Consider the following 25945-nt stretch of genomic DNA (forward strand, 5'->3'; position numbering starts at 1 on the left):
TGTGTCGGAACGGTTTGGGGTTGGGGCTTCCTTTCCCGACCTTCGATGGGGTGCCTTTGGTGCCTGCGTCGGAGGTTAGGAGTTTGGGAGTGCTCCTGGATTCCTCTTTAACGATGGAAGCCCAGGTAGCGGCCACTGCCAGGTCTGCTTTTTACCATCTGAGGCAGGCTCAGCAGTTGGCTCCCTTCCTCGACCATGATGACCTGGCCACAGTGATCCATGCGACGGTCACCTCAAGGCTAGACTACTGTAACGCTCTCTACATGGGGCTGCCTTTGTTGCAGACCCGGAAGCTGCAGCTAGTGCAGAACGTGGCGGCTAGGCTGCTGATGGGCCTCCCCAGATGGGAGCACATCAAACCTGGGTTGAAGGCACTGCACTGGCTGCCAATAGCATATCGAGTCCGCTTCAAAGTGCTGGTACTTACCTTTAAAGCCCTATATGGCCTGGGTCCGACCTACCTGAGGGACCGCCTTTCCCCATATATACCCCCAAGAGCACTTCGGTCGGGGACCCAGAACCGTCTGGTGATCCCGGGTCCCCGAGAAGTAAAGTTTGCTGCTACAAGGGCGAGATCTTTCTCAGTGGTGGCCCCTACCTGGTGGAATGAGCTCCCGGAGGAGATCAGGGCCCTGCGGGACCTTATGCAGTTCCGCAGGGCCTGCAAGACGGAGCTCTTCCACCAGGCTTTCATGTAGGGGCCGCCACTACCATCACTGCTACCACTACCATCAACAGTGGCAATACCATCAAGATCGGAAATTGCCCTGGTAGCCTAACGGCAAGGAGAATTGCGCTGGAATGAGAACATCGGGCTGGCTCGAACCACCTATTTGACAGTGGTACCAAACGGGGCTGCTGGAAGACATAACAACTGAGACCATCTTGACAATGCAAGCACTTTATTGTGGATAGTAATGTTAAAGCACTTTTATTGTTACTTATTGTTATTATTATTATTGTTATATTGTGATTTTACTGTTTTATTGGTTTTTATGCTGGGCGTGTGCCCCCTGTAAGCCGCCCTGAGCCCGCTTGCGGGGAGGGCGGGGTAAAAATACTTAAATAAATAAAAATTAAAAAAAAATAAAATAGATAGGAACTCTCAGTCTGGGGCAAGTGATGCACTGTATTCTTGGTGCTTGGGAGGGGGGCAACAGTGGGAGGGCTCCTAGTGTCCTGGCCCCACTGCTGGACCTCCTGATGGCACCTGGTATTTTTGGCCACTGTGTGACAGAGGGTTGGACTGGATGGGCCATTGGCTTGATCCAACACTGGCTTCTCTTCTGTTCTTATGTTAACTAGGCTAGAGAGAGCAGCTCGCCAGGGCCACAAGGAACCCTACGGACCCCTTGTATCACATGACCCCTACAGAACCGGTTGCTGCTGTGATAATTCCCTTTAGCCATCTATATGGGTGGTGCTGAAGTCCCAACAGGGAACAGGGCAAGCTAGCCAGTCCCTCAAAGGGTCACAGAGTGTAGTTTTGCTGCTCGTTTCCCAAGTTCACCCAAGAAAGCCTAGTGGTTTGCCGTGATGACCCAGCTGGGAATTAATATTGACTAAACATAAACACTGCACCCTCAATTAAAAATCTCCAAGCTTAGAAAGAATTTTTTTTAAAAATACCACAAAATAGCATCATTAGGATATGTATGTGTACAGATATATACAATATTGGACTCTACCAGATATCTTTTCTACTTATATTATTAGAAGAATTTATCTAAACATCAAAACAAGCAGTATAAACAGGGCCAACAGGGACAAATACAAATGTAATAAATGGAAACCGTATAAGTTACAGAACTGTAAACTAACGGAAAACCCAAGGAAGCAAAGTTTTAACGGGGCACTGAAGCGTTAACCGATTAAGTACCCAGTGGATGATGTCTAAGATATGAGACTGCTATATTTTAGGAAAAAATCACAGATATACTGTTACGAAGGTAAAGGTAAAGATGGTTGCGGTGCTCATCTCCGTTTCAAAGCCAAAGAGCCAGCGCTGTCCGAAGACGTTTCCGTGGTCATGTGGCTGGCATGACTAACCACCAAGGCGCACGGAACGCTGTTACCTTCCCACTGAAGTGGTACCTATTTATCTACTTGCAATTTCTTGCTTTCGAACTGCTAGGTTTGCAATACTGTTACAACTTGAACATAAAAACTATCAATCAACTTTTGTTGAAAAAGGGTTTCCGGTCATAAATTACATGGCACAGAATGGAATTATTCCTGATTATTTAGTTTCATCTGAAGTGTTTGTTCTATAAACCCCAGATTTAGAGTATGTTTTAATTTTGATCAATAAATACTAGCTAGTTGAACTCAAATTCTTACATTTATACAAGGTGGTTGCTAACCCAACTGTATTATCAGAAAACATGGTAAGAGTTTTAAATAGTTTAGATAGATATACTGAATAGAATATCAAGAATGTTATTAATGTTAAACAGTTTGTTTTGTTTGGGTTTCTCTGTATCAACTGTTTTATATTTATTTAATAAAAGTTATTTTAAAAATTTAAAAAGTACCCAGTGGATAAGGTACAGTGAAGGCATTCAATGACTGAGGCACCACAACAGAGAAGGCCCTGTCCTCACTGAAGGCCCATTTCATCCCTGAAGACGGCGGCAGGCTCTCTAAGGGAAGCTGTAACTCATAAGCAATCTTAGCTCAAGGTCCTGCTCCGAGCACCACCACTACCAGGGGCAAAATGGGCAGCTGCAGAAGAGTCCGGAGCTGAAAGGCAAAATTCCTCCAAATGTGGATGGGTCTCCACTTGCTCTGTGAAGGGGAAAAAAATGACACCTGCTGGCATTCTCTTTTTTGTATTGCTTTGTGGGTCTGAAACTCCTTGGGGCCCACTCCTTTGCATTCTAAGCCCACGTCTAAGCTGCGGCACAGTGGTGGAGCATCTGCTTGGCATGCAGAAGGTCTCAGGTTCAATCTCCAGCATCTCCAGTTCAAAGGATCAGGCAACAGGTGATGTGAACGACCTCTCTCTGCCTGAGACCCTGGAGAGCCGCTGCCAGTCTGAGTAAATGATACAGACTTTGACAGACTCAGGATCTGATTAAGTATAAGACAACTTCATGTATTCGTGTGTCCAGGGGTCATTTCGTAGAAAAAGAGGTGCAGGAGCTCATTAGCATAACATATTAGCATAACTTATTTGCATATGCCACACCCCCTGACATTACCGGAAGTGTGTCAGAAAGCAACACCCACCGCTCAGGCTCCCCTGGACTGTTTTGGATTGCTACCAAAAAAAAAGGGACGTGCAGATCTGTCCTCACAGAGGAGAGAGAACTTGTACCTGAATAAAACTTGGTCTTAAAGGTGCCACTGGACTGTTTCGGACCGGGGGGGCTCTGCAACTTACCTGGCTGCTTCTTGATCTAACTGAGGGCTGCTGGGAACAGGGGGTGGGGCTTGTTGCATGTGCCCGCCCCCTGGGCTCTGTACTGCCGGAGCTCTGCTCCTGTGCGCTCCTGCAGGAAATGACCCCTGCGTGTGTCCTCTGTACCACAGAGAATGAACTCAGAGGAGGCATAGTTCAGAAATGTCCCTCCCCTCCGGGGCAACTGTGCACACACAGGCCACACAAAAGAGGGGACCTGGTTGAGAGAGGGATGGTGCTGTCTCAGTCACACAACCTATTAAACCCGATCCCATCAGATCTCGTAAACTAAGCCAGGTTGGCCTTGGCTAGTATTTGGAAGGGGGGCCTCCAAGGAGTACCAGGGTTGTAACACATGCAGGCAATGGCAAACCACCTTTGAAATGTCTCTTGCCTTAAAAAACAAGTCTAGCTCAACAGTGAGTGGTGGTTAACGCTAAAGAGCTAGAACTTCTGGCTGCCAGACAATATTAGGATCTCCTAGCTATTCTACACACAATGCCATATGACAATTAATTAATTCCCCAATTAAACCCTTGCAGCGGACCAGTCTTGGCACCCGCCGTTCACCCCACAAGGCAAAATCACCCAGTTAAGAAAAACTGCTGGACGACCCATTTGGATACTCGAAAGCACAAGCCCACGTTCTGATACAGGCCTGTTGCCGAAAGGTTACAGCTAAGAAGTTCAGCCCAACTTGAACAGGGGACGGAATGGGACCTTCTGCATGCTGAAGGGCTGGGTGCCATGAAAATGGCTCCGGAAATGCACATATTGCTTTCCCAAAGAGGTTACAAAAACCTGTTAAGACGCCCCATAAAAATTATTGATTTAAAAAAATACAGGGGAACACATCTAGACACAAGTCAGGGCCTAACATCCGGACAGCAATAGCATCCACAGATCAACAAAGCACAAGGCAAAACCCAAACATTTTACATATTGATTACAGATATTTTCAGCCTCCATCCATCTCTGCTAACCAGCCTTCCTAACACACACACACACCACCTCCCTGGATCGATCCAGCATGCTTTTTTCCCTGCCCTGCCTCCAGGCAGGTCCGAGTGGCATCTGTGGCTCTCCCTTCCCCATTTTATCCTCACAACAACCCTGTGAGGCAGGTTAGATGGAGAGAGTGAAAGTTAGAACGGATAAAAGGAAGTACTTCTTCTCCCAAAGAGTGATTAACACATAGAATTCACTGCCACAGGAGGTGGTGGCGGCTACAAGCATGGACGGCTTCATGAAAGAATTCGATAAGCATAGAAGTCCATCAGTGGCTATGAGCCACAAGGTATAGATAGGAACTCTTAGTCTGGGGCAAGGGATGCTCTGTATTCTTGGTGCTTGGGGGGGGGGCAACAGTGGGAGGGCTACTAGAGTCCTGGCCCCACTGCTGGACCTCCTGATGGCACCTGGCCACTGTGTGACAGAATGTTGGACTGGATGGGCCATTGGCCTGATCCAACATGGCTTCTGTTCTTATGTAAAGCCCATAGTCACAGCGAGCATCCATGGCAAAGCAGGGATCCTCCACCCTCCGAAATCCTAGTCTGACACTCTAATGCCTATACCACACTTGGGGCGATCTCGCACTAGAGCTGCCTCGCATTGCAGCCGACGTTTGCCCCGACACTATTTGTCAATTTCACACCCAAGGCTGCGGGGCTGCATTTGACCCGCGGCTTCTCCCGATTTCCTCCGCAGTTTCGTGATCCTCAAAAACCAGGATCACAAAACTGCAGAGGGAATCGGGTGAAGCCACGAGTCAAAATGCAGCCCTGCAGCTTCGGGTGTGAAATTGACATGTTTGTGTCGGGGCAAACAGCAGCTGCGCCGCGAGGCAGCTCTAGTGCGAAATCGCCCTTGATCTCTATAGAAATTGAAAGAAAGGTGCCTTCTCTCCCCAACATGGGTATTGTGGAAGAACCCTTACTATGGAGTAAAACGGGATGGGATCACTTCCTCCTTTCCATCTCCTCTCCCTCAAAAATTGGTTATCCCTGCCCTGAGTCTCCATGGACGGAGCAGTCAACCTCTGAATCCCAGAGCCAGGAGGCAACATTAGGGGAAGGCCTCAGCCTCTATACCCTGTTGTTGACTGTCCAGAGGAACTGATTGGCCACTCTTGTGAGATAGGATGCTGGACTAGAGGGACCACTGGTCTGGTCCCGCAGGGCTCTTCTTAGGTTCCTATCTTTCCTCCACACAAGACCCTTCAGTCCACTTCCCACTCTGCTTTTCTCAGCCATCCTACTCAGCTAAATACAGATATCTGGTGCTTCGAACGCATTCCTCGGCTGCACATTTCACTTCCGCTACACGTTCGTGTGTGAGCTTTCCACTACAATATGCAGGTCTGCCCTCAGATGCCAAAACGCACGGGCTCGTCTGTCCCGTTCCATCAATCACCCCATTGTCCTTAGATACATTAGTGTAATTATTAACAACAGCCCACAGAAATGAGTCAGGCACAAGGAAGGAACTTACCCAGCAGCCCTTGTTAGCAAAAAAAAAAAAAAAAGACTCATTACCTTTACTGCTTCAAGCACGAGAAACTACGGACACTGATCAAATTAGCCGGCCCTGATTTCACTGTCGTCTCATTATGGGCCTTAATGACAGCAAATGAGATTCTGAAATGCAGGACGGCTTCCAGAAGCTAGCTTCTAAAGGGGTCACGGCCTGCCTCGCCGCGCAAGATTCCGGACATCAAAACTAGCTGCACGCCTGATTTGGGCCGCAGTTTATAGCCGACAGAAAACCAGTTTACAGAGGCATCCTCCAGATCAATCGGGCTCCACATGCCCCGAATACCACGAGGCACAGCTTGCTCCACAAAGAGGCGGCCACCTCTGCCCTCTCACCTCGCCTTTGTCTTTTATCATGTTCCAATACCTACCCACACCCACCTCGCACCCAGAACAGATATTGCTCCTTCTCTACAGTTATTTATATAGTTATACTCCGCTTTACTCCCCATTGGGGACCCAAAGTGGCTTACATCATTCTCCCTTTCTCCATTTTACATTCGCTGCAGCCGCTCTGGGAGGTAGCTTAGGCTGAGAGAGGGTGACTGGTTCAAGTTCACCCAGCAAGCTTCCAATGGAGAATGGAGATTTGAACCAGGGTCTCCTAGACCTTAGTCTGACACTGTTCCCTCTGTACCATGCTAGCCATCCAGACAGTGTGGAAAAGCCAGACCTGCCCAAGAGAACTTCCCAAACCGTCATGAGATCCAATAGTTTGGGAAGTCCCATTGGGGACCCGGAGACTTACTTGTCAGAAAAGCCCACCAGGATAAACTTACGAGAAAGCTTAACAACAAAGAAGATCAGGAATTTTTTGAAGACTGGAAGGACTTTAAGGAATATATGGGAAATAATTGGGATGTGAAAAACAATATGCTTTGTTTTGATAGTTATTGAAAATGGAAATTAATGAAATGTTAGATGATATAATAATAGTTAAAGTTACCTGGATAAACAGAATAATATGAATAGAGAAGATTGAGAACAATGTCAACTGGACTTATTAGAGGGGGTGGAACATTGCGGGAGGCCACAAGGGGAGGAGGAGGGGGAAGAAATGGATATATGGAGAATATAAAATGTATGAATGTAACGATATTTGTTATTTGTTTAATATATCCAAACAATAAAATGTCTTTAAAAAAAAAACCCACCAGGGTGTGCAGTCAAGTTTGGTGTTGTGATAAAGTGCGCGGACTCTATAATCTGGGAGAACCGGGTTTGATTCCCCACTTCCACCTGCTGGATGACCTTGGACAAGCCATAGTTCTGGCACAGCTGTTCTTGAAAAAGAGCAGTTTCTGTCAGAGTTCTCTCAGCCCCACCTACCTCACAGGGTGTCTGTGGTGGGGAGGGGAAGGGAAAGGTGTTTGTAAGCCGCTCTGAGACTCCTTTGGGTAGTGAAGGGCAGGGTATACATCCAATCTCCTCCTCCTCCTCCTCAATATGGGTTAATGGCTTCTCAACTTTCCTTCGGGTACAATGGCATTGTACAAAATGTGTACCCCACTTTTCTGCCCTCATAAGGGCCACCAAGGCAGCTAAGAAGTTAAAAACATACATAACAAAGCTACCTCTTAAAGACCACTAAAACCAGAAAAAACTATTAAAACCAGAGCTAAAAGACAACAATAATAAAACAACAAGACATTAGGCGGGAAGGATGGATCACCAAGGGAACACCAAACAAAATGCCAAGTCTTCAGTCACTGGTGGAAGACAGCAACACAGAAGGACAGATGGATTTCCCTGAGGAGAGAGTTCCAAAGTTTTGGGGCCATGACCGATAAGGCCCTCTGGCTGGGTTGCCGCCTGCCTAATCTTAGAAGGTGGGGGCACCAAAGCAAGGCCTCAGACCTGAGTGGATGGGTCAGTTCATAACGGAGAAGGCAACCCTTAAGTATCCTGGTCAACACCAGCACTTTGAACCATGCCTAGAAACAGACTGGGAGTGACAGGGTTCCTACAACCCACATGTCAGTCAACATCCTGGCTGCAGCATTCTGCACCAACTGACGTTTCTGAACACTTTCCAAGGGCAGCCCCACACAGACTGCATTGCAGTAATCTAGTCTAGATGACTCTTCCTCACCGTGGTTAAGGAAAGGTCAGTTTGGCCCCTTCTAATCCACTGCTGAGAACAGTGGGCTCTAATCCATCGGCCATGTACAGGCTTTATTCCAGATCTTTTTCTTTCATCAAGGGTAAAAGGCAGTGATTCGGTGTGACCTTGCCTTAGTGAACGGAATTAGCTGGTAAGAGCTCTGCTGGTACCCAGACAGAAAAGGTGGCCCATGACGCACCACCCAGCCAACCACTAACAGCAAATAAGACATTTCAGGAGTCTAAAGAATTAGGGGGAAGAATCCCTTTTCAGTGCAGAAAAGGCCTCGTTGCCTAGTCACCCAGAGGGAGGGTTGCCAACTCCAGGTTGGTTAATACCTGGAGATTATGGGGGTGAAGCCTGAGAAAGGCGGGGTTTGGGAAAGGGAGGGACTTCAGTGTGGTATAATTAGGGTATAAGGCCACAGAGTACACCTTCCAAAGCGGCCATTTTCTCCAGGTGAACTGATCTCTGCCATCTGGAGATCAGTTGTAATTCTAGGAGAAAAGGAAGTCCTTCTTCACCCAAAGAGTGCTTAGCACATTGAAGTCACTGCCACCGGAAGTGGCGGTGGCTACAAGCACTGACAGCTTCAAGAGGGAATTGGATAAACATATGGAGTAGAGGTCCATCAGTGGTATAGATAGGTCCGGGGCAAGTGATGCTCTGTATTCTTGGTGCTGGGGGGGGGGCCAACAGTGAGAGGGCTTCTAGTGTCCTGGCCCCACTGGTGGACCTCCTGATGGCCCCTGGTATTTTTGGCCAATGTGTGACGGAGTGTTGGGGCTTGGCACCCCTACCCAGAGGCGACTGTTAGGGTGCCACAGAGAAACAGACTATGGCTGGAATTAACCCTGCTGGACACTCCTTTCTGTAAAATCCCTTCGCATTAAAATTCAAAGGTCTTGGGCAGAGAAAGGCTGGACAGACCACCCAATAGGAGCCCCTGTTCCTAAGGTCCCCCAACAAGAATAACAAAAAGAAGAAAAAGAGGAGATTGGGTTTATACCCCATCGTTCACTCCCTGAAGGAGTTTCAGAGCCGTTTACAATCCCTTTCCCTTCCCCTCCCCACAACAGACACCCTGTGAGGTAGGTAGGTGGGGCTGAGAGAGCTCTTTCGAGAACTACTCATGAGAGAACAGCTCTGAAAGAACTTATGACTGACCCAAGGTCACACTAGAGCTGCAGGTGGAGAAGTGGGGAATCAAACCTGGTTCTCCCAGATTAGAGTCCACGCTCCTAACCACTACACCAAACTGTGATAAGAGGAAAGAAAAAGGGAGCCATCCAAGGGTTTCCAGACCCCTGACTGGATCCCAAACACAGTCTTGAACCCCTAATTCAGTTTGGATGTTCTCATTCAATGAGGTGAGAAGGGAATAAAGAAATCACAGTCTCTTCTGCAGACATGGCTTTGCATGGGGGGTGGACAACAGAAAATCAGTTGTGACTGACGAGTCAGTGTCGTGACAGCAACCCTCAGATCTCTTTGAATGGGGTGAAAATGCCACTCCTGCGGTTTCTAATCCCCAACGCATCTTGGAGAAGATTCTCTAACCGAGGCAGGAGTCTGTGAGCAAGAAGCGGCAATAACACATTTTTCGAGCCCTGAGAACTGATAGGTCAGAATCTATCTTGGCAGCAGAGGAGTCGTGATTAAGAAGGTGGCAGAGACGTACAGTGTTTGTGAGGGAGGGAAAGACAGATTACAGGGCTGGAAACGAATCCCAAGCTAAACAACGTGGTGCTTTTGGACTGGCACATGGGAATTTGAAATATTTCTTCAGCTATGTATGGACTCAGGGCCAAAACTGCATTGCTTTGCTCCCCAACTCGTGAGGCATTTGAGCAGCCTTCAACTCTGTTTTGGGATATGAATCCAGGTCAGCTTGGGAAAGATCCTCAGTTGCAAGGAGCCAGAAGGGCTGGTTTTCAACAGATACAAAGCGACTTCCCAGATTTTGTGTTCGATGAAGTGATGAGATTGCCCTCTGAGCAGGAGCGAAACACATTGCCTTTACCATTAAAGGAAAAGAAGAGACCGGATTTATACCCTTCCCTTCACGTGGAGTCTCAGAGCGGCTTACAATCACCTTCCCTTCCTCTCCCCACAACAGACCCCCTATGAGGTAGGTGGGGCTGAGAGAGCTCTGAGAGAACTGCTCTTGAGAAAACAGCTCTGAGAGAACTGTGACTGGCCCAAGGTCACCTAGCTGGCTGCATGTGGAGAAGTGAGAAATCAAACCCGGTTCTCTAGATTAGAGTCTGCACCACACTAGATGAGGGGGCAAGGGTTCATAGGGCAATAGTCTTTTTTCTTCCCCCTGCGCATCACTCGAGAAAGCCTCCTTGAACTTGTGGCCAAAGTAACAGGGGTTTCTCCGGCCACCACCAAGAAGACTCCTCCAACAGCAACGCCCTCTTAAACCTGAGAGTGGGACCCCGGTCTGGAGAGCCTTCCGTGGATGCCTCAAGATCCCACTCCCCATCTTTTCATCTCCGCCCTGCAAGACCCACCCAGGTGCCTGTCTTCCTTCCCTTCCACCACAGGGCTGCTGCCAGTGTTCCCTCGAAGCTGAGTTGGTGTGAGCTAGCTCACAGTTTTTTAGCCTCCGGCTCACACATTTTGGTCTTAGCTCAGGAAGGACGGCTCAAGAACAAACTAATTTAGGCAGCAGACAAATCGCTTGCTCACAATTTTAATGCCAGCAGGTCACAAAGTAGAATTTCTGCTCACAAGACTCCACAGCTTAGAGGGAACATTGCTGCTGACTTCAAAAGCCTTTGCCAGGGTGACCCACTGGGCACAACCACCCCCCTGCCCCCATTCCAGGAGGCGGAGCCAACCCTACGACTCCTACCCCCCACATCCTTCCGACCCCACCCCACTGAATCCATCAGCGCCGCCCCCTCCTCATCCTCCTCCACCCCCTCGCTGAGGATGCTCCCCCGCCCCTCCCCCATCACCCTCCCCTCCCACCCTTCCTGAGGGGGCGGGGCGCCATCCCAGGCCCCTCCCCCGCAGACTCACCTGTTAGCTGGAGGCGATTCTCGGCAGGCTCCTTTGGACGGAGGCGGCGGCGGCGGCGGCGGCGGCACCAGCAACGGACGCAGACACCGCGAAAGGAGCCGCCTGGCTGGGGAGGCAACCGGAACTCGGGCTGCCTGGGAGGACCGACCATAGAACGCCGCCACGCCTCTCTGCCTAGAGAGAGCGGGAGCCGTAGAGATGAGGGAGGCCAGAGTGGCACGCCCACTTCCGGATGCAGCAATGGGAACGGGGAGACGGCGGAGAGGGAAGGGAACCGCTAGGGGGAGGCATGCTCCCCGGCCTTGGGGCACTTCCTGTTTCAAATGGAACCGGCTTTCCCCCGCCCCAAACTCAAGCCGGATACCCCGGCGTCCCCCGCTCTCTCTGTCGCCCCGTACGGAACGTTGGCCGCTTACAAATTCTGTTTAACCGGCACGTCGGCTGGTGGGACTTTAGTTTTCAACTAGTCTCTGTGAACTGGGATGGGAACCATAGAGCTGAACGCGAGGGTGTTCCTAGAACTATCCAACTGCCTTGAACTTCCGGTAGCAAATCGGTCGAAGCAAGGCGACTATAGTGAAAAGGAGGCTGAGAGGGAGGAGGAAGGTGGGTATTGTGGAGGGGGGGGGGAGGTGGAACTCCCTGCCACAGGATGTAATAATAGCCTTAAAAGAGAACGAGGCAGAGTCATGGAGAGTGTGGGTTACTGAGTGTCTGTTACGCAGTGCTTTCTTGTAATAAAACGGTGCCAGTTTTCATTGATAAAGCTGATCAAATTTCCACCAGTCAGGATTTGGGAGAGCCCCAACCTAAAGGTGCCAGTACTCAGTATTCGTAAGTGTTTAGTCCCCCCACACACACACGCAAAACCGCCGCTATTGTGTTGGATTGCTGAGTGGAACATCCAAGCTCAGAGGCCGTCTGCCTGAGACCAGTAGCCACTGGGGTTGGGGATAGGGTTGCCGGCTCCAGCTTGAGAAATAACTGGAGATTTGGGGGTGGAGCCTGAGGAGGGCGGGGTTTGGGAAGGGAAGGGACTTCAGAGGGGTATAATGCTATAGAATCTGCCATCCAAAGTGGCCATTTTTTCCAGGGGAACTGGTCTCTGTCACCTGGAGATCAGCTGTAATCCCAGGAGTGTCTCCAGCCACCATCTGGAGGTTGGTGACCCTAGTTGGGGAACAACTGAGAACTTTTGCCTCCTTGTGGGTTTCCCAGACGCAGCAGGTTGGACATTGTGGGAAGCAAGCTTGCGGGCCTTAGGCTCCGTTCACGCGGAGCATTTGCTGCGCTGAAGGCACGATAGTCCCGCAGATTTTCTGGGCGTGATCACACCAGAATATCTGGGAGGCGTGGTGAACCCGTAGCGTCCTGCCGAAGATGCGCAGTAAAAAACTACCTGGGACGACCTACTGGCAAATGGTTTGCCACGGGCTGCATGCAGACTCCCTGGGTGTGATCGCGCTGGTGCGTGGCTTTTTCCCCATCATCCTCTTTGCTGTGGGGAAGCCACCGTCGTGTCTGATCACATAATTGCGCATCAGAATGCGACGGCACAAATAGGCATTCCTCCCCCCCCCCCCTGTATTTTCCGTCACATATGGGGCTCTTATTTATTTATTTATTTATTTATTTATTTGTTAAATTTATATCCCGCCCTCCCCCGTAGGGCTCAGGGCGGGGTTCCACAGCAAAAAACTTGCTCATAAAACATCGAATACTATAATACAATTTAAAACCATAATATACAATTTAAAAACCTAAACAGATAATAAAGTGCTCAGACTACACAGTATCCATACTACAACATCAGAGAGGGCACCACATATCAAACATCCCTTCGTAGGCATAGTGTGAAGATGTTAATCAGATGGTTTCCTAGGGCCCTCACCCCCCCCCATTGATGGTATACAGCGGGGGGGGGGCAGCGGCGGCGGCCCCTAATCGAAAGAGCAAATGATTGCTCTTCTTGGGGTCAGAGTAACTGCTGACTTCACGCTAATAGCACAGCTAAAAAAACAACCTTCTGCTGTATTGAAAATTTCTGTCGATTCTCAAGTGTTAAAGACATGGCAGTAGAATTTCTTCAAATGATTGTGTGTGGGGGTCCTACCACTGTCTGGAAAGTAAATATCCCTCTTTTTCTTGCTTGCGAAAAATGAAATCCCAGCTCCATAGAAAATAATGTGCTCCAAAACATAAACCATGCTTCAGGTTAGGATAAAGGTGGGCATATAAATATTTAGAATAAAGAAATAAACATGCTGGTTCAGAGATCAAATTTGTGGGCCAGGAAGAAACTCCAGTTCATTAAAATGCTGGAATTCAGCTGTCACAACAACCTGCCATTTGACCAGATGTTCCCAAAACCAGAAGGTCTTCTATCAGGGTTAGGTTTATGAAATGGGGAAGACACAAGAAATTGCAGCCATCATGCAGAAAATGCAGCCATCATGACCAAGAGAGCCTTTTTGCGGTCAAGCCCAACTGGCTTGGGCTTTTTTTGGCTTTTATACCCTGCTTTTCTCTACACTGGGGGCTGCGGTGGCTCAGTGGTTAAGATACTGAACTGCAGACTGGAAGGTCAGTAGTTCAGCAGTTCAACACCCAAATGCAGCATGACGGAATGAGCTCCCGTCTCTAGTCCCAGCTCCTGCCAACCTAGCAGCTCAAAAGCAAGAAATTACAAGTAGATAAATAGGTAACGCTTCGGTGGGAAGGTAACAGCGTTCCGTGCGCCTTGGTGTTTAGTCATGCCAGCCACATGACCACAGAAACATCTTTGGACAGCGCTGGCTCTCCGGCTTGGAAATGGAGATGAGTACTGCCCCCTAGAGTTGGATTCGACTGGCTTTCGAGCAAGGGAAACCTTTACCTTTACTTTTCTCTACCCTGAGGAGTCTCAAAGTGGCTTACAATCACATACCTTTCCTCTCCCCACAGTAGGTGCCTTGTGAGGCAGGTGGGGCTGAGAGAGTTCTGAGAGAACTGTGGCTGGCCATAGGTCACCCAGCAGGCTTCTTGTGGAGGAGGAGTGGGGAATTAAACCCAGATCAGAGTCTGCCACTTTTAACCACTCTACCACACTGGCTGCTTTGTTCTGGATATGGGGTGCAGCTGGGTTACATGAAGACGTTGCCTGATTCTTTAAAGATCAAATCACAAATCCCCTGTGAGAGACGTCACTCTCAGGGATGCATCCTATTCTTTTCCTTGTAGATCTATAGCTTATCCTTTCTGCTGTGGCATCTCGTGTGCAAAAAATGTAGTCGGTGGTCTTCATCTACTCTGTTTTTCAGAACTTGGAAATATTTGTGGCAAGGGGATCTGTGTTTAAAGCAGGAGGCAGACTTCCCATACGGAGATCTCAGAAGGCAATGAGAAAGGGACAGAGAACAACGGAAGTTCCCCAAATCTCATGCCTGCACATTGAGGTCTAGAAGCTTTGTTTACAATAATGCACTCCAGAGCATTTCCCCATGATGAAAGCAGCTTCCCCAAATCTTGTGCCTGCACATGGTCATCTTTGCACACTGAAGACTAGAAACATTGTTTGTTTAAAGTAATCAAGTCCGACGCAGTCAGGTGCTTCTGGCTAGGAACAGCTTTGAGATTGATTCTGGCAACAGATTCTATTTCATTTGCAAAAAACATCACAGGAGGGGTCCCGGATTCCTCGTCGCTGGAGAAGCCATGGCAGAGCACGGGGCTCACCTCACCACGGCCTCGGCCTTTGAGGACAGGCCGTCCATCTTCGAGGTGGTGGCCCAAGACAGCTTGATGTCAGCCGTGAGACCTGCGCTTCAACATGTGGCTAAGGTAAAAAAGAGCTTCCCACAGCTGGGCTGTAGCAGCAGCAGATCCCTGCTTGCTTCCCTGTGTTTGTCTTTAGAATGGTGAATGGCCAAAGGCTTTTTTTTTTAAGTACCCTTTTTATTGACTCCTCCAAAATAATAGACCACAGAAAAGTCTAAATGTTGAACTGGATTTTCTAAAGATTATTTGGTCTAAGACCAACACAGCCACACTTGTAGGAAGAACATAGATGGAATTGTTTTCCTTATCAGAATGAATTTGCTAAGTTTAATGACATTTTGCCATTGTAAATTTGATTGAAAGGTGGGATGAAAATCAAAGCCGGTCTGCACTTCAAGTGTGGTGCGGTGGTTAGAATGTCAAGGCTCTGAGAGACCCGGGTTCAAATCCCCGCTCTGCCATAGAAGCTTGCTGGGTCAGTCACACTCTCTTGTCTGACCTGACTCACAGGGTTGTTGGGAGGATAAAACGAAAGACAGCCCTGTAAGCTGTTTTGGGGACAAAAGGTAGAGTATAAATGAAGTACACCAATTAAACAGAGGAGAATAATAAATACCCATTGATTCCAAAAGTGTTTTCAGTAGCACTTTTACATAACTACACTGGTTGAAAAGGAAACAGAAAACTCATTCTAGGGCTCCTGTCCTGGGACAAAGGGAGGGAGAGAGAAAAGAGGTCACAGTACAGTTGCCCTGCCAGTTTGGTGTAGTGGTTAAGTGCCCGGAGTTTAATCTGGGAGAACCAGGTTTGATTCCTCACTCCTCCACTTGCAGCTGCTGGATGACCTTGGGCAAGCCATAGTTCTGATAAGAGCTGTTCTTGAAAGGGCAGTCCTCCAAAGAGCTCTCTCAGCCCCACCTACCTCACAGGGGGTCTGTTGTGGGGAGGGAAAGGGAAAGGAGTTTGTAAGCCACCCTGAGACTCCCGAGTGAAGGGCGGGGTATAAATCCAATCTCCTCTCTTCTGTCGTTCTTGATATTAATACCAGCCTCCCCTGTCTCATGTGCTAGGTGCTGGCAGAATCCAACCCTGACCGTTACGGCTTCCTCTGGCGCTGGTTTGACGAACTCTACACCCTCCTGGACCTGTTGCTCCAGCAGCACTACCTGTCCAGCTGCAGCGCCTCCTTTTCTGAAAACTTCTACGGCTTAAAGAGGGTCCCACTGCGAGGCAGCAGGAGGCTGCCCAGCTGGCCGGCCCCGTTCGGGCTGCCGCAGAAGCAGCACTGGAAGTCCCTCTGCTTGCTGGTCCTCGTCCCTTACCTGAAAACAAAGCTGGAGAAGCTGGTCTCCCGGCTGCGGGAAGAGGACGACTACTCCATCCACCCCCCGTCCTCGTCCTGGAAGCGCTTCTACAGGGCCTTCCTGGCAGCCTACCCTTTCGTCAACCTGGCGTGGGAGGGCGGCTTTCTGGCCCAGCAGCTGTGCTACATCCTGGGGAAGGCCCGGCACCACTCGCCCCTGCTGAGACTCGCCGGGGTGCACTTGGTCAGGCTCACGGCAGAAGATCTACAGGCCCTGGAGAAGAAACTGCTGGCTGCGAGTGCAGCTCAGCCACCCACCTGCAGGTGAGTATGAACGGAATCCCAGAGAGCCCTGGAGCTCCAAGATCAGAGCCAGACCCATCCGATCAGTCAAGAAAAGTTTGCTCAACTCAACCGATTGAATACTGACCCCGTATTTTCAAAGCTCTGATTTAATTAAGAAGAGGAGATTGGATTTATACCCCGCCCTTCACTACCCAAAGGAGTCTCAGAACAGCTTACAAACTCCTTTCCCTTCCCCTCCCCACAACACACCCTGTGAGGTAGGTGGGGCTGAGAGAGCTCAGACAGAAACTGCTCTTTTTCAAGGTCAGCTCTGACAGAACTATGGCTTGCCCAAGCTCATCCAGCAGGTGCAAGTGGAGGAGTGGTGAATCAAACCCGGTTCTCCCAGATTAGAGTCCGCACACTTAACCACTATACCAAACTGGCTCTACACCAAAAAAGACAGGGAAAAAAATACTTATTCACAAGGTGGATGTTTCTCCTAATTCTCAAACCAGAGAAGCCTCTCCCCGTATATTCGCCAAAGAGCTCTACGCTTTCTGGACCAGCACCAGTTGGTAGTCCCTGGCCCAAAAGACATCTGTCTTGCCTCAACCAGGGCCTTTTTGCTCCTAATTGAGATCAGGGTCCTGTGGAATTTGTTGCAGTTTCACAGGTCTTGCAAAACGGAGCTGTTCCGCCAGGTCTTCGGCTGAAGCAGCAGATGTCAAATAAAATTGGCCTCCCCTGCCTCAGGCCTTAAGTCTAATTGGTTCATGTGCCATTGAGATCTGCCGGAGCAGCAGATCCACTCCGCCAAATGATCTACCGAGCTCCCTGGCATAAGTGAAGGTGTCACTGCAATGGATGCTAATTACTGAGCTGCTAATAGGTTTTAATTGGGTTGTCCAATTTTAAACCGGTTAATGTTATTTTAATGCTGTAATGTTTTATAGCATTAACATTGTTGTATGAAATTATGTAAGCCACCCCGAGCCTGCTTGCAGGGTAGAGTGGGGTAAAAATCCCAAAATCAATCAATTAATTAATGTGAAAAGATAAAATTGCCTCAAATTAATGAGTTGAAGAAGAAGTGGTTGAAGTGGTTGAAGAAGAAGAGAAGAGATTGGATTTATACCCCGCCCTTCACTACCCAAAGGTGTCTCAGAGCGGCTTACAAACTCCTTTCCCTTCCCCTGCCCACAACAGACACCCTGTGAGGTGGGTGGGACTGAGAGAGCTCTTGACAGAAACTGCTCATTTTCAAGAACAGGTGTGCCAGAACTATGGCTTGCCCAAGGTCATCCAGCAGGTGCAAGTGGGAGTGGGGAATCAAACCCGGTTCTCCCAGATTAGAGTCCGCGCACTTAACCACTACACCAAATTGGCTCTGCTTGGCATGCAGAAGGTCCCAGATTCAGTCCCCAGCATCTCCATCTAAAAGGACCAGGCAGGAGGTGATGTGAAAGACCTCCGCCTGAGACTCAGGAGAGCTGCTGCCAGTCAGAGTGGACAGTACAGACTTTGATGGACTGATGGTCTGCTTCAGTATAAGGCAGCGTCCTCCGTGTGTTCAATATGTTTAAGCAACATCAGGCAAGGGTTCTGTAAATATGAATAGAAGAGCACCAGGCCCAGTTTACAATTTTGGTTAATAAACAAATAAAGCAACATCATAGCAGCTCATAAAACAAAAAAACCCACCAGGTTTTAAAGGCAGTTAGTTTATGTAGCGCAGGTCAAGTGCTTCTTCTTTGGAGATGCCTGCAGTTCCAGGAAGTGGCCAGTGGAGGGGCTGTGCTCTAGGGCTGGAGGTGAGCTCCACATGACTCTGTCCTCGCTAGTACAGAAACCAGCATGAAATACAAAAAGCCGCCACCTTTTGGGGGGCATTCTTGGCTTACGGCATATTCGATGAAGATTGTGGTCAGCATCCAGCAAGGAAGATCCTGTTGCCCTTCTGCTTGCAGCCGAGCAGGGATCTGAGTACTTGCTTTGTCTGTTGGCCCATGCCTCTTGTCCTACTTTTGTACCTCTGTCTCCCTTCTTCAGTGTGAAAGGCCAGGTGAAGTCGGCTGTGAAGAAAGCCTTGGGGGGGCTGGCCTTCTCCCTCTCCACCGGCCTCTCCGTCGGAGTCTTCTTCCTCCAGTTCCTGGAGTGGTGGTACTCGTCCGAAAACCAGGAGACCATCAAGTCGCTGACTGCCCTGCCCGCCCCGCCACCGCCCCTGCACCTGGACCACGACACAGCTTCCCCCCTCTTGCCAAAGCTCAGAACCATCTGCCCGCTCTGCCGCAAGATCCGAGCCAACGACACGGCCCTCTCCACGTCTGGCTTCGTCTTCTGCTACCGCTGCGCTTACAACTACGTGAGGAGCCATCAGCGGTGCCCCATCACGGGTTATGCCACAGAACTTCAACACCTTGTCAAATTATACATGCCTGAAAACTGAGCGGGGGGGAGGCATCCTTGATCTTGGGCACCAGGTGGGAGTTTCTGTAGTGTGTTTGGGAAAATACCTGAGATGGTGGCAAAGAGACATTCCAGAGTATGTGGTCTCTGTGATCCCCTGACCTGTTATACCCACCCCGTGGGAAGCAGTTGTGCTTTGTGGGAGGGGGCCTGTCTACTGAGGATTCACCCCCATTTCTTCCCCCTCCAACTCTTAAGTCCCTGAACTGCAAGAAGTCTTGATTTTAAGGGATATGCACTTGAATGTTTACACAATGTATACAAACCAACTTCTGTGTTTTGGCTTGCCACTGCCTGGGCCTGCCTTGCTTTGGGGATTGTGCGTATGTTTATACAAACATGTACCTATGCTGCTGGACTCTGAATGTGTACCCATGCCGTCACCCCCAAAGTTCACCACTGAATCCATCTCTTTTTCCCTATTATAAAACAATGAATAACGTATTTGCACCAAGTAAACTAAGCGGGGAGAGGCCATTTTTGGGAGGGTTTGTGACATGCACATGTAAGTGATATACAAAGACTTCAGTGTAAAGAAAAAATCAAGTGCAAAATTGTGTGGCCAGGAGAATGATAGGTAGAAGGGGAGGAGGAGATTGGATTTATACCCCGCCCTTCACTACCCAAAGGAGTCTCAGAGCAGCTCACAAACTCCTTTCCCTTCCCCTCCCCACAACAGACACCCTGTGAGGTAGGTGGGGCTGAGAGAGCTCTGACAGAAACTGCTTTTTCAAGGACAGCTCTTATCAGAACTATAGCTTGTCCAAAGTCATCCAGCAGCTGCAAGTGGAGGAGTGGGGAATCAAACCCAGTTCTCTCAGATTAGAGTCCATGCACTTAACCACTACAGCAAACTGGTAGAAGGGTCTTGAAGACTGCCTAGGTTAGGCCTGTAATAGCTGGCCCACCAAGTCAAACATAGCCCTGCAGCTCTTTGAACTCCACCAGCTTGACCTGTTAAGCAGATCAGATATAAAGAAGAATGGCAGCTTTCTTGAGCTACTCCCCACAGTTGGAACCTGAACAGTTTTCGAGCCTGGCCTAGGGAAGAGGCATTTGTTTTGGCTTTGGTGGTCTCCTTGGGAACCGCCACGTGGCTCTGGTGCGTCCTAAAGGATGCCAGGTTCTAAAATTTGGTCAACATGTTCATCTAGACTGTGAGGCAGGGCCTCTGACTTCCCCTTTATTGGAAAAAACCAAGAGAAAATGCCTACAGAACAGCTGATGCCAAGTGACTAACAAGCAATGCAGAAAAGAACACCTAAATCCAGGCTTCCAAACTAACTGGAAAATTTCTTCCCACCCTTAGGGAACTCAGCAATTATTCTCGGGAGAGATGAACTCAAGAGGTGGGGCTTGCCATTAGAAAGCCCAAGCAGAATCCTTGGGATCTTGACTTACGGTATTCCCAGTAAAGAAAGACCTTTCTGCGTCTGAGACCAAACACCCACTGCCAGTTAGACAATAGGGAGCAATGGTTCCAGCATCTCCAGTTAAAAGAGGACTGAAGAGCAGGTGATGTAAAAGTCTTCCACTTGAGACCCTAGAGACCCACTGCCATGTCCACTCAGGGACCAGGTGTGGGAAGAGAACTCTCTGCTGCAACCATGAATACTGGGCTTGATGAGCCAACGTTCTGCCTCAGGATAAGGCAGCTACTGAAGTTTTTCAAACATCCAAAGCGGGTTATATTTCAGTAGCAGAAACATCAACATCTAGATGGCGTTCAAATGAGTTATGTGGGATTTCAGCAATGCTCTTTTTAATTAAGAGTTCATTAAAATCAAACACTGAAGTACACTATAAATGCTTTATTCAGACTACTGTTCCAATATTTTTACAGCTTCAGTTTTGCTTTGTTATGTTTCAACAATACTTTAAACCTTAGATGTCATCCCTCTTCCCCAGATATTTAAACAAAAGGTGCCAAATTCTTCAGGCAAATGTTGTTTTTATTGCCCTTCCCAGATAGGATTTTGATCCTTTCCCATCATTAGGATGTTCCACATGTTTAGTTGATTGTGCTTTTTAAAGGGCAGGGAGTGCATTTGTCCCTTTCGTACCTTGCAACCAACAGGGGGGAAAAGACAAAGTGGTTTATAAATATTCTACTGTCAAGTACGCTACTGTAAGGCTGATTAATAAAGGTGGACTAATCAGGATCTTAAAACACAAACAATGCTCCCCTGCAACTTCAGATTGTTGGACATTTCTAAATAGCTTGTCTCGACTCTCGACTAGGGCCAGGGCCTTTTAAGCCCTGGTCCCTATCTGGTGGAATGAGCTCCCATAAGAGATCAGGGCCCTGCGGGACCTTTTACAGTTCCTCAGGGCCTCTTCCACCAGGCTTTCAGTTAGGGTGTTGGGCATCCCCCCCCCCTTCTACTGGGCCATCTAGAGCAGAGGTGTCAAACTCATTTGTTAAGAAGGCTGGATCTGACATAAATGTCTCTTTGTCGGCCGGGCCATGTGTGCCATAAAACATAACGCCAAGTACTGTAGATAGGAGCTGCATAAAGGACAGCAGCTGGTAAGCTCTGAGTTGTCGTATCCTCATTGTAAGGCCCCATGAGCCGGGAGGGGGGTGCAAAGGAAAACCAATATGGGCAAACTGGAGAGCCATTGGTGCAGCACTGGGCAGATGCTCCCATGCTGTTTGACTGCTGCAGATGAGGTTGTTCCGCCATGCTGAAGTCACAGTCCGAGTGGCTCCACCCACTGCCCTCCCCAAGCAAGTCTCCTGTTTCCTCCCTTGCACCAGTTGCTCGCAGGCTGCATAAGAGCCTTGGAAGGGCTGGTTCCGGCCCCCAGGCCTTACGTTTGACACCCCTGACCTAGGGACCCAAGTTTGAAACAGATTGCATCTGTGAGGCTTTGACCAGAATTTGAATCACAGGAATGTTATTGTATTTTATTAAGGTTTTTAATTGTTTTTAATTCTTTGTATATTGGTTACTGTATCTGATGGAACCCACCATGAGCCTGCTATATGTAGGGAAGGCGGGATACAAATCCAATAAAATAATAAAAAATACATTTCTCTTCTGGGGGACCTCATACATCATTACTGCTCTTCTCATGGGGAAGCTTCCCTGGTTAACTTTCTAAGGAACCCCGAGTCTGAGAGCCACTAGTTGAAGAACAAGAATAATGTCCCGGTCACACGAAAGGTTTTGGGCCGTGAGAGAGATGGATCGGGGGTGCAGCAAACAGGCGCGATCCCACCGCAACATCTGGGAAGTGTTGCGCGGCTGTTCCCGATCTGCCCCTTCCACCCAAAACCCTGCTGCAAAAATGAACCACCTACCGTGGTGGTTCATCCGAGAAGACCGCATCAAAGCCGGTCGTGGGATCGCCGGCGCGTCCCCGGCTCCTGCCCGAACTGCACATGCTCAGACATGCGCAGTTCGGCAGACTCCCCCTCCTGACTGTGGCTTCCTCCCCGGCATCTGATCGTGCCGGGGAGCAATGGCGCTGCCGCGGCGTCTCTATTTTGGTGTGGCTCTAATTAGCCGCACTTTGGCCGGTGTTTTCCCTGCCGTGTGGCAGGGACCTAAGAGTAGCAATGCTGAATCAGCCCAATGGTAAATCTAATCCAGCATGGCCAGCCAGGTGCCACATGGAAAGTCTGCTAGTAACAGATGTCAGATGCTGATTGCTCCCCAGCATCTGATCATCAAGAGCATTCTGCCTCTGAATGCAGAGGTCCCCGTTCAACTGTAGTAGCCACCAATAGACCTGTCTTCTGTAAATCTAATTCCCTTTTAAATCCATCAAAGCCAGTCGCTGTCACATCTCATGGCAGTCAGTTCCATGGGTCAGTGGCTTGTTGCATGAAGTAGCAGTACTTGCTTTAGCCTGTCTCACATCTACCGCAAAACCACCTCAAATCTGGTACTCTAATGCAAACCTGGCATCTTCCCAGAACTACAGGACAGTTGATGGCAGTGGGAAGTGCAAGGAAATCCACTGCACCTAATTCTACCTAAAAGGTGGAGGAACCCTATTTCCTAGCTGCTTATTGGTTTGTCAGCCAGCATCCAGCAGATCCTGGTGTGTAAAGTGGCATCAAGTTGCAGCCGACCAATGGCAATCCTGTGGGGTTGGTTTCAAGGCAAGAGATGTCCAGAGGTGGTTTGCTCTTGCCTGCCCCTGCAATATGACCTTGGATTTCCTTGGTGGTCTCTCAACCCAAATACCAACCAGGGCTGACCCTGCTTAGCTTCTGAGATCTGATGAGATCAGGTTAGCCTGGGCTATTCAGGTAAGGGCCCAGGAGATCTTAGGCAGAGTGAACCTTCTGACTCTTGAACTCTGCAGTTAAAAATGAAGACAGCACTAATTCCGGAGACAGTCTTGCAGCCAACACACTGGAGTCCAAGGGTGCCTCCCCCACCCCTTCCAGAAGGCAGGGCCAGCCCTAGGGCTCATCCCCCACATCCTCTCCACCCCATCCTCCTTTGTCTAAGGTGCCACAAGATCCCTTGTTTTAATGGCAGGACAGTATTTTCATCTTCTAGCACCAGCATCCATTTCTGTGTGCTCTCACCCACAAGACCTTGCCTCAGGGCATGTGATGATATTCGAACACTGCCTCAAAAGTCAGATTTTTAGTCTTCCTGGTCACATCTAATATTTTCCAGGGTTCCCAATGGACCAAGCATCCTCTAAGTTCCTTGAAAGGAATGTAGAGCCAGGGACAGAGATACAGAAAGTTTGCTATTGAGGAGGAAGTGGGATGACCATTTGGGACCATTAATTAACCAGCCTCTCTTAGGTCCTGGGTATCAACCTTAAGGTACTACCCTCAAAACAAAATGTCCATTCAAAGTTCCAGGTTCTTCTGTTGGGAGAATAAGCTTCTGAAGACAATGCTCTCTGGCCCTGAAAGAAAAGAATGTACCAGGTCAGAATTATATTACAGGGAAATCTTTTAAAGGCAGAAAGATGGAATGAAACCACAGTGGTAATGAACATTAGATCAGTTAATTCGCAGAAAGATATTTTGTGCCAAAAAAAATGGTTCTGAGGGTGGCTCATAATAAAAACTCCTGTACAAATTAATAATCAAAATAATAACTCTAACACATGACTTTAGGGATGTGAAGGTCCAGAAGAAGAGGAATGAAAAATTCAGAAGAAAAACTTCTACGATTTTCCCCTTGATTACTTCTTTTAGTTTTTCTAATGGAAATACATACACACAGGGGAGTACTGGGGGGGGGGGGACTACAAAATATTTTCTCCTTTAGAATGCTTCTTAAGGTTTCAGACTATACTCTCAATGTATCGCCTGAAACCATCTGATGACTTTCTCAGTTTTGTAAATCATTTGGGCAACAATTAATATGCTATAAAACGTTTAACGATAATACCTTATTAAAGAATCCAGTGTTTGCAATGTTATAAAGTCTAGCTTAATGAAGAAAATGCTGGTAGTCCTACCTATGGCTACTCTAAGAAAGCTTCTGTCCAAGTAATATCCTTTTTTTAACTACAGGTTTTTTCCCACTTTCCACTTATTTTTTCCTACCTCTCAGGTGGCAAAAATAAAGATTAATTACGATCCCTGTGATCTGGTAGCTCAGGCTGCAGCACTTTGCAACTCTGTTCTCATGTATTGGGTATACTTTGCAGTTTTACTTAACAAAAAACAAAGGTTATACTTTTCAATTCCCCAGTATGCCAAACGGTCCAATTTTATATGCTAATGTATAAATACTGCATTTTATGTTGTTCAGTCAGTGAAATAAGTATGTTTTACATGAAAATAAATATTGCATATATTTTCCTCTCCCCCAAATTTCCCCTCTCCCTCCTTCCTCACTTTGGGATAGAGTTGTTTGTTTGCGGTTCTGGCCTCGAAAATGGAAAGAACTTCTTCTTCAGAAGCTCCTAGGCTGTTGCAAGCATCCCGACTTATCCCTGCGACCCCTGGACGTAGACTGACAATGGACTACAATACGCAGGAAAGACGCCCTGTGCAGGCAGCGGCAAAACTGCCAGCGTGAGCATTCAAAGCCACCCAGAGCAACTCAGCTGCAGGAAGACAGCCAGGGCCAGCTCAGAGAGAAGATCACGTGATCACCTCCTGGTCAGAGCCAAAGCAGAGGCCTCGGCAATACCAGGTCAGACTATACTTCACTCATCATCGCCTCTGGCATATCTTGAAAGTAACACTCTCTGCCCCCACCCCCAGCTACAGTTAGTAATCTAATTCAATATGCTCTTTCCAGAAATGGGATCGTTCCTCAGCTCTGAACAGGGCGTAAATAAATACCAGGAGGCAGGGATGACAGCGGGAGCCGATGCACCACAGGAGTAACAGAATGACCAGGCTATCAGCAATTTGCCACTCGTTTCAACCAAATACCCACCAAATGGCCTTAGGCAAGCCACTCACAGCGCTTCTTCCCGCGCTTACCATATGGGATAGTAATCCTGGCCTACCTCGCAGGGCTGTTGTCAGGACTACTGTGATTGTATGTGCAATATGTGCTCCTGGACCTGGCCTTGTTAATGAATGAGCAGGTCAGTGCTGTTGCTTGGAGCACCTTCTTTCAATTACACCTCGCTCGTAAGCTAGCTCCTTATCTAGATCCTGCCAACCCAGCTATGCTGATCCATGCTAATGTGATCTCTAGGGTGGAACACAGTTAACACTCTCTGTGTGGGGCTGCCTTTGAAGGGGAGGGGCCATGGCTCAGTGGCAGAACCTCCGCTTGCATTAGGCTTCCCAAGTACTTACCATGATTCAGCGGGGGACGAAGACGTCTTCGCAGGATCATTCCTGTGGGGACAACAGACGTGCCGCACCATGCTGTCGCCAGGAAGTGACGCCGGGCGACGCTCTGGCAATGGGGCCAGAAACCCGATGGTACCATTGAGTTTTCAGCCCCATTGCCAGAGTGTCGCCCAGTGTCATTTCCTGGCGACGGCATGGTGTGTTACAAGGAGAAATGTTCCGGCCAGGGAGCGTGTATCCCCTGCTGGATTGCGGTAAGTACTTGGCAGCCCTAGCTTGCATGCAGAAGCTCTCAGGTTCAATCCTGGCC

The 25945-nt window shown here is 48.7% G+C and overlaps 2 protein-coding genes across 3 annotated transcripts in view; one reads left to right on the forward strand and one right to left on the reverse strand.

Moving 5' to 3' along the window:
- AP2B1 (adaptor related protein complex 2 beta 1 subunit) overlaps positions 1-11188 on the reverse strand; it is a 126382-nt gene extending 115194 nt beyond the window's left edge. For both annotated transcript variants that reach the window (XM_015408042.1, XM_015408041.1), the window contains exon 1: positions 11075-11188. The gene's annotated coding sequence lies outside the window, so the exon portion shown is untranslated. The remainder of the gene's footprint in view (positions 1-11074) is intronic.
- A 3576-nt stretch (positions 11189-14764) lies between these two features.
- On the forward strand, positions 14765-19337 carry PEX12 (peroxisomal biogenesis factor 12). The gene is made up of 3 exons (XM_015408034.1): positions 14765-14893; positions 15901-16457; positions 18471-19337. The coding sequence occupies exons 1-3, from the start codon at positions 14768-14770 to the stop codon at positions 18868-18870; spliced, it is 1083 nt and encodes a 360-aa protein (XP_015263520.1). The 5' UTR covers positions 14765-14767; the 3' UTR covers positions 18871-19337.
- Positions 19338-25945: the final 6608 nt, after the last annotated feature.

Source organism: Gekko japonicus, unplaced genomic scaffold (genome assembly GCF_001447785.1).
Source record: "Gekko japonicus isolate JY-2015 unplaced genomic scaffold, Gekko_japonicus_V1.1 scaffold1, whole genome shotgun sequence".
NCBI classification, from domain to species: Eukaryota; Metazoa; Chordata; class Lepidosauria; order Squamata; family Gekkonidae; genus Gekko; species Gekko japonicus.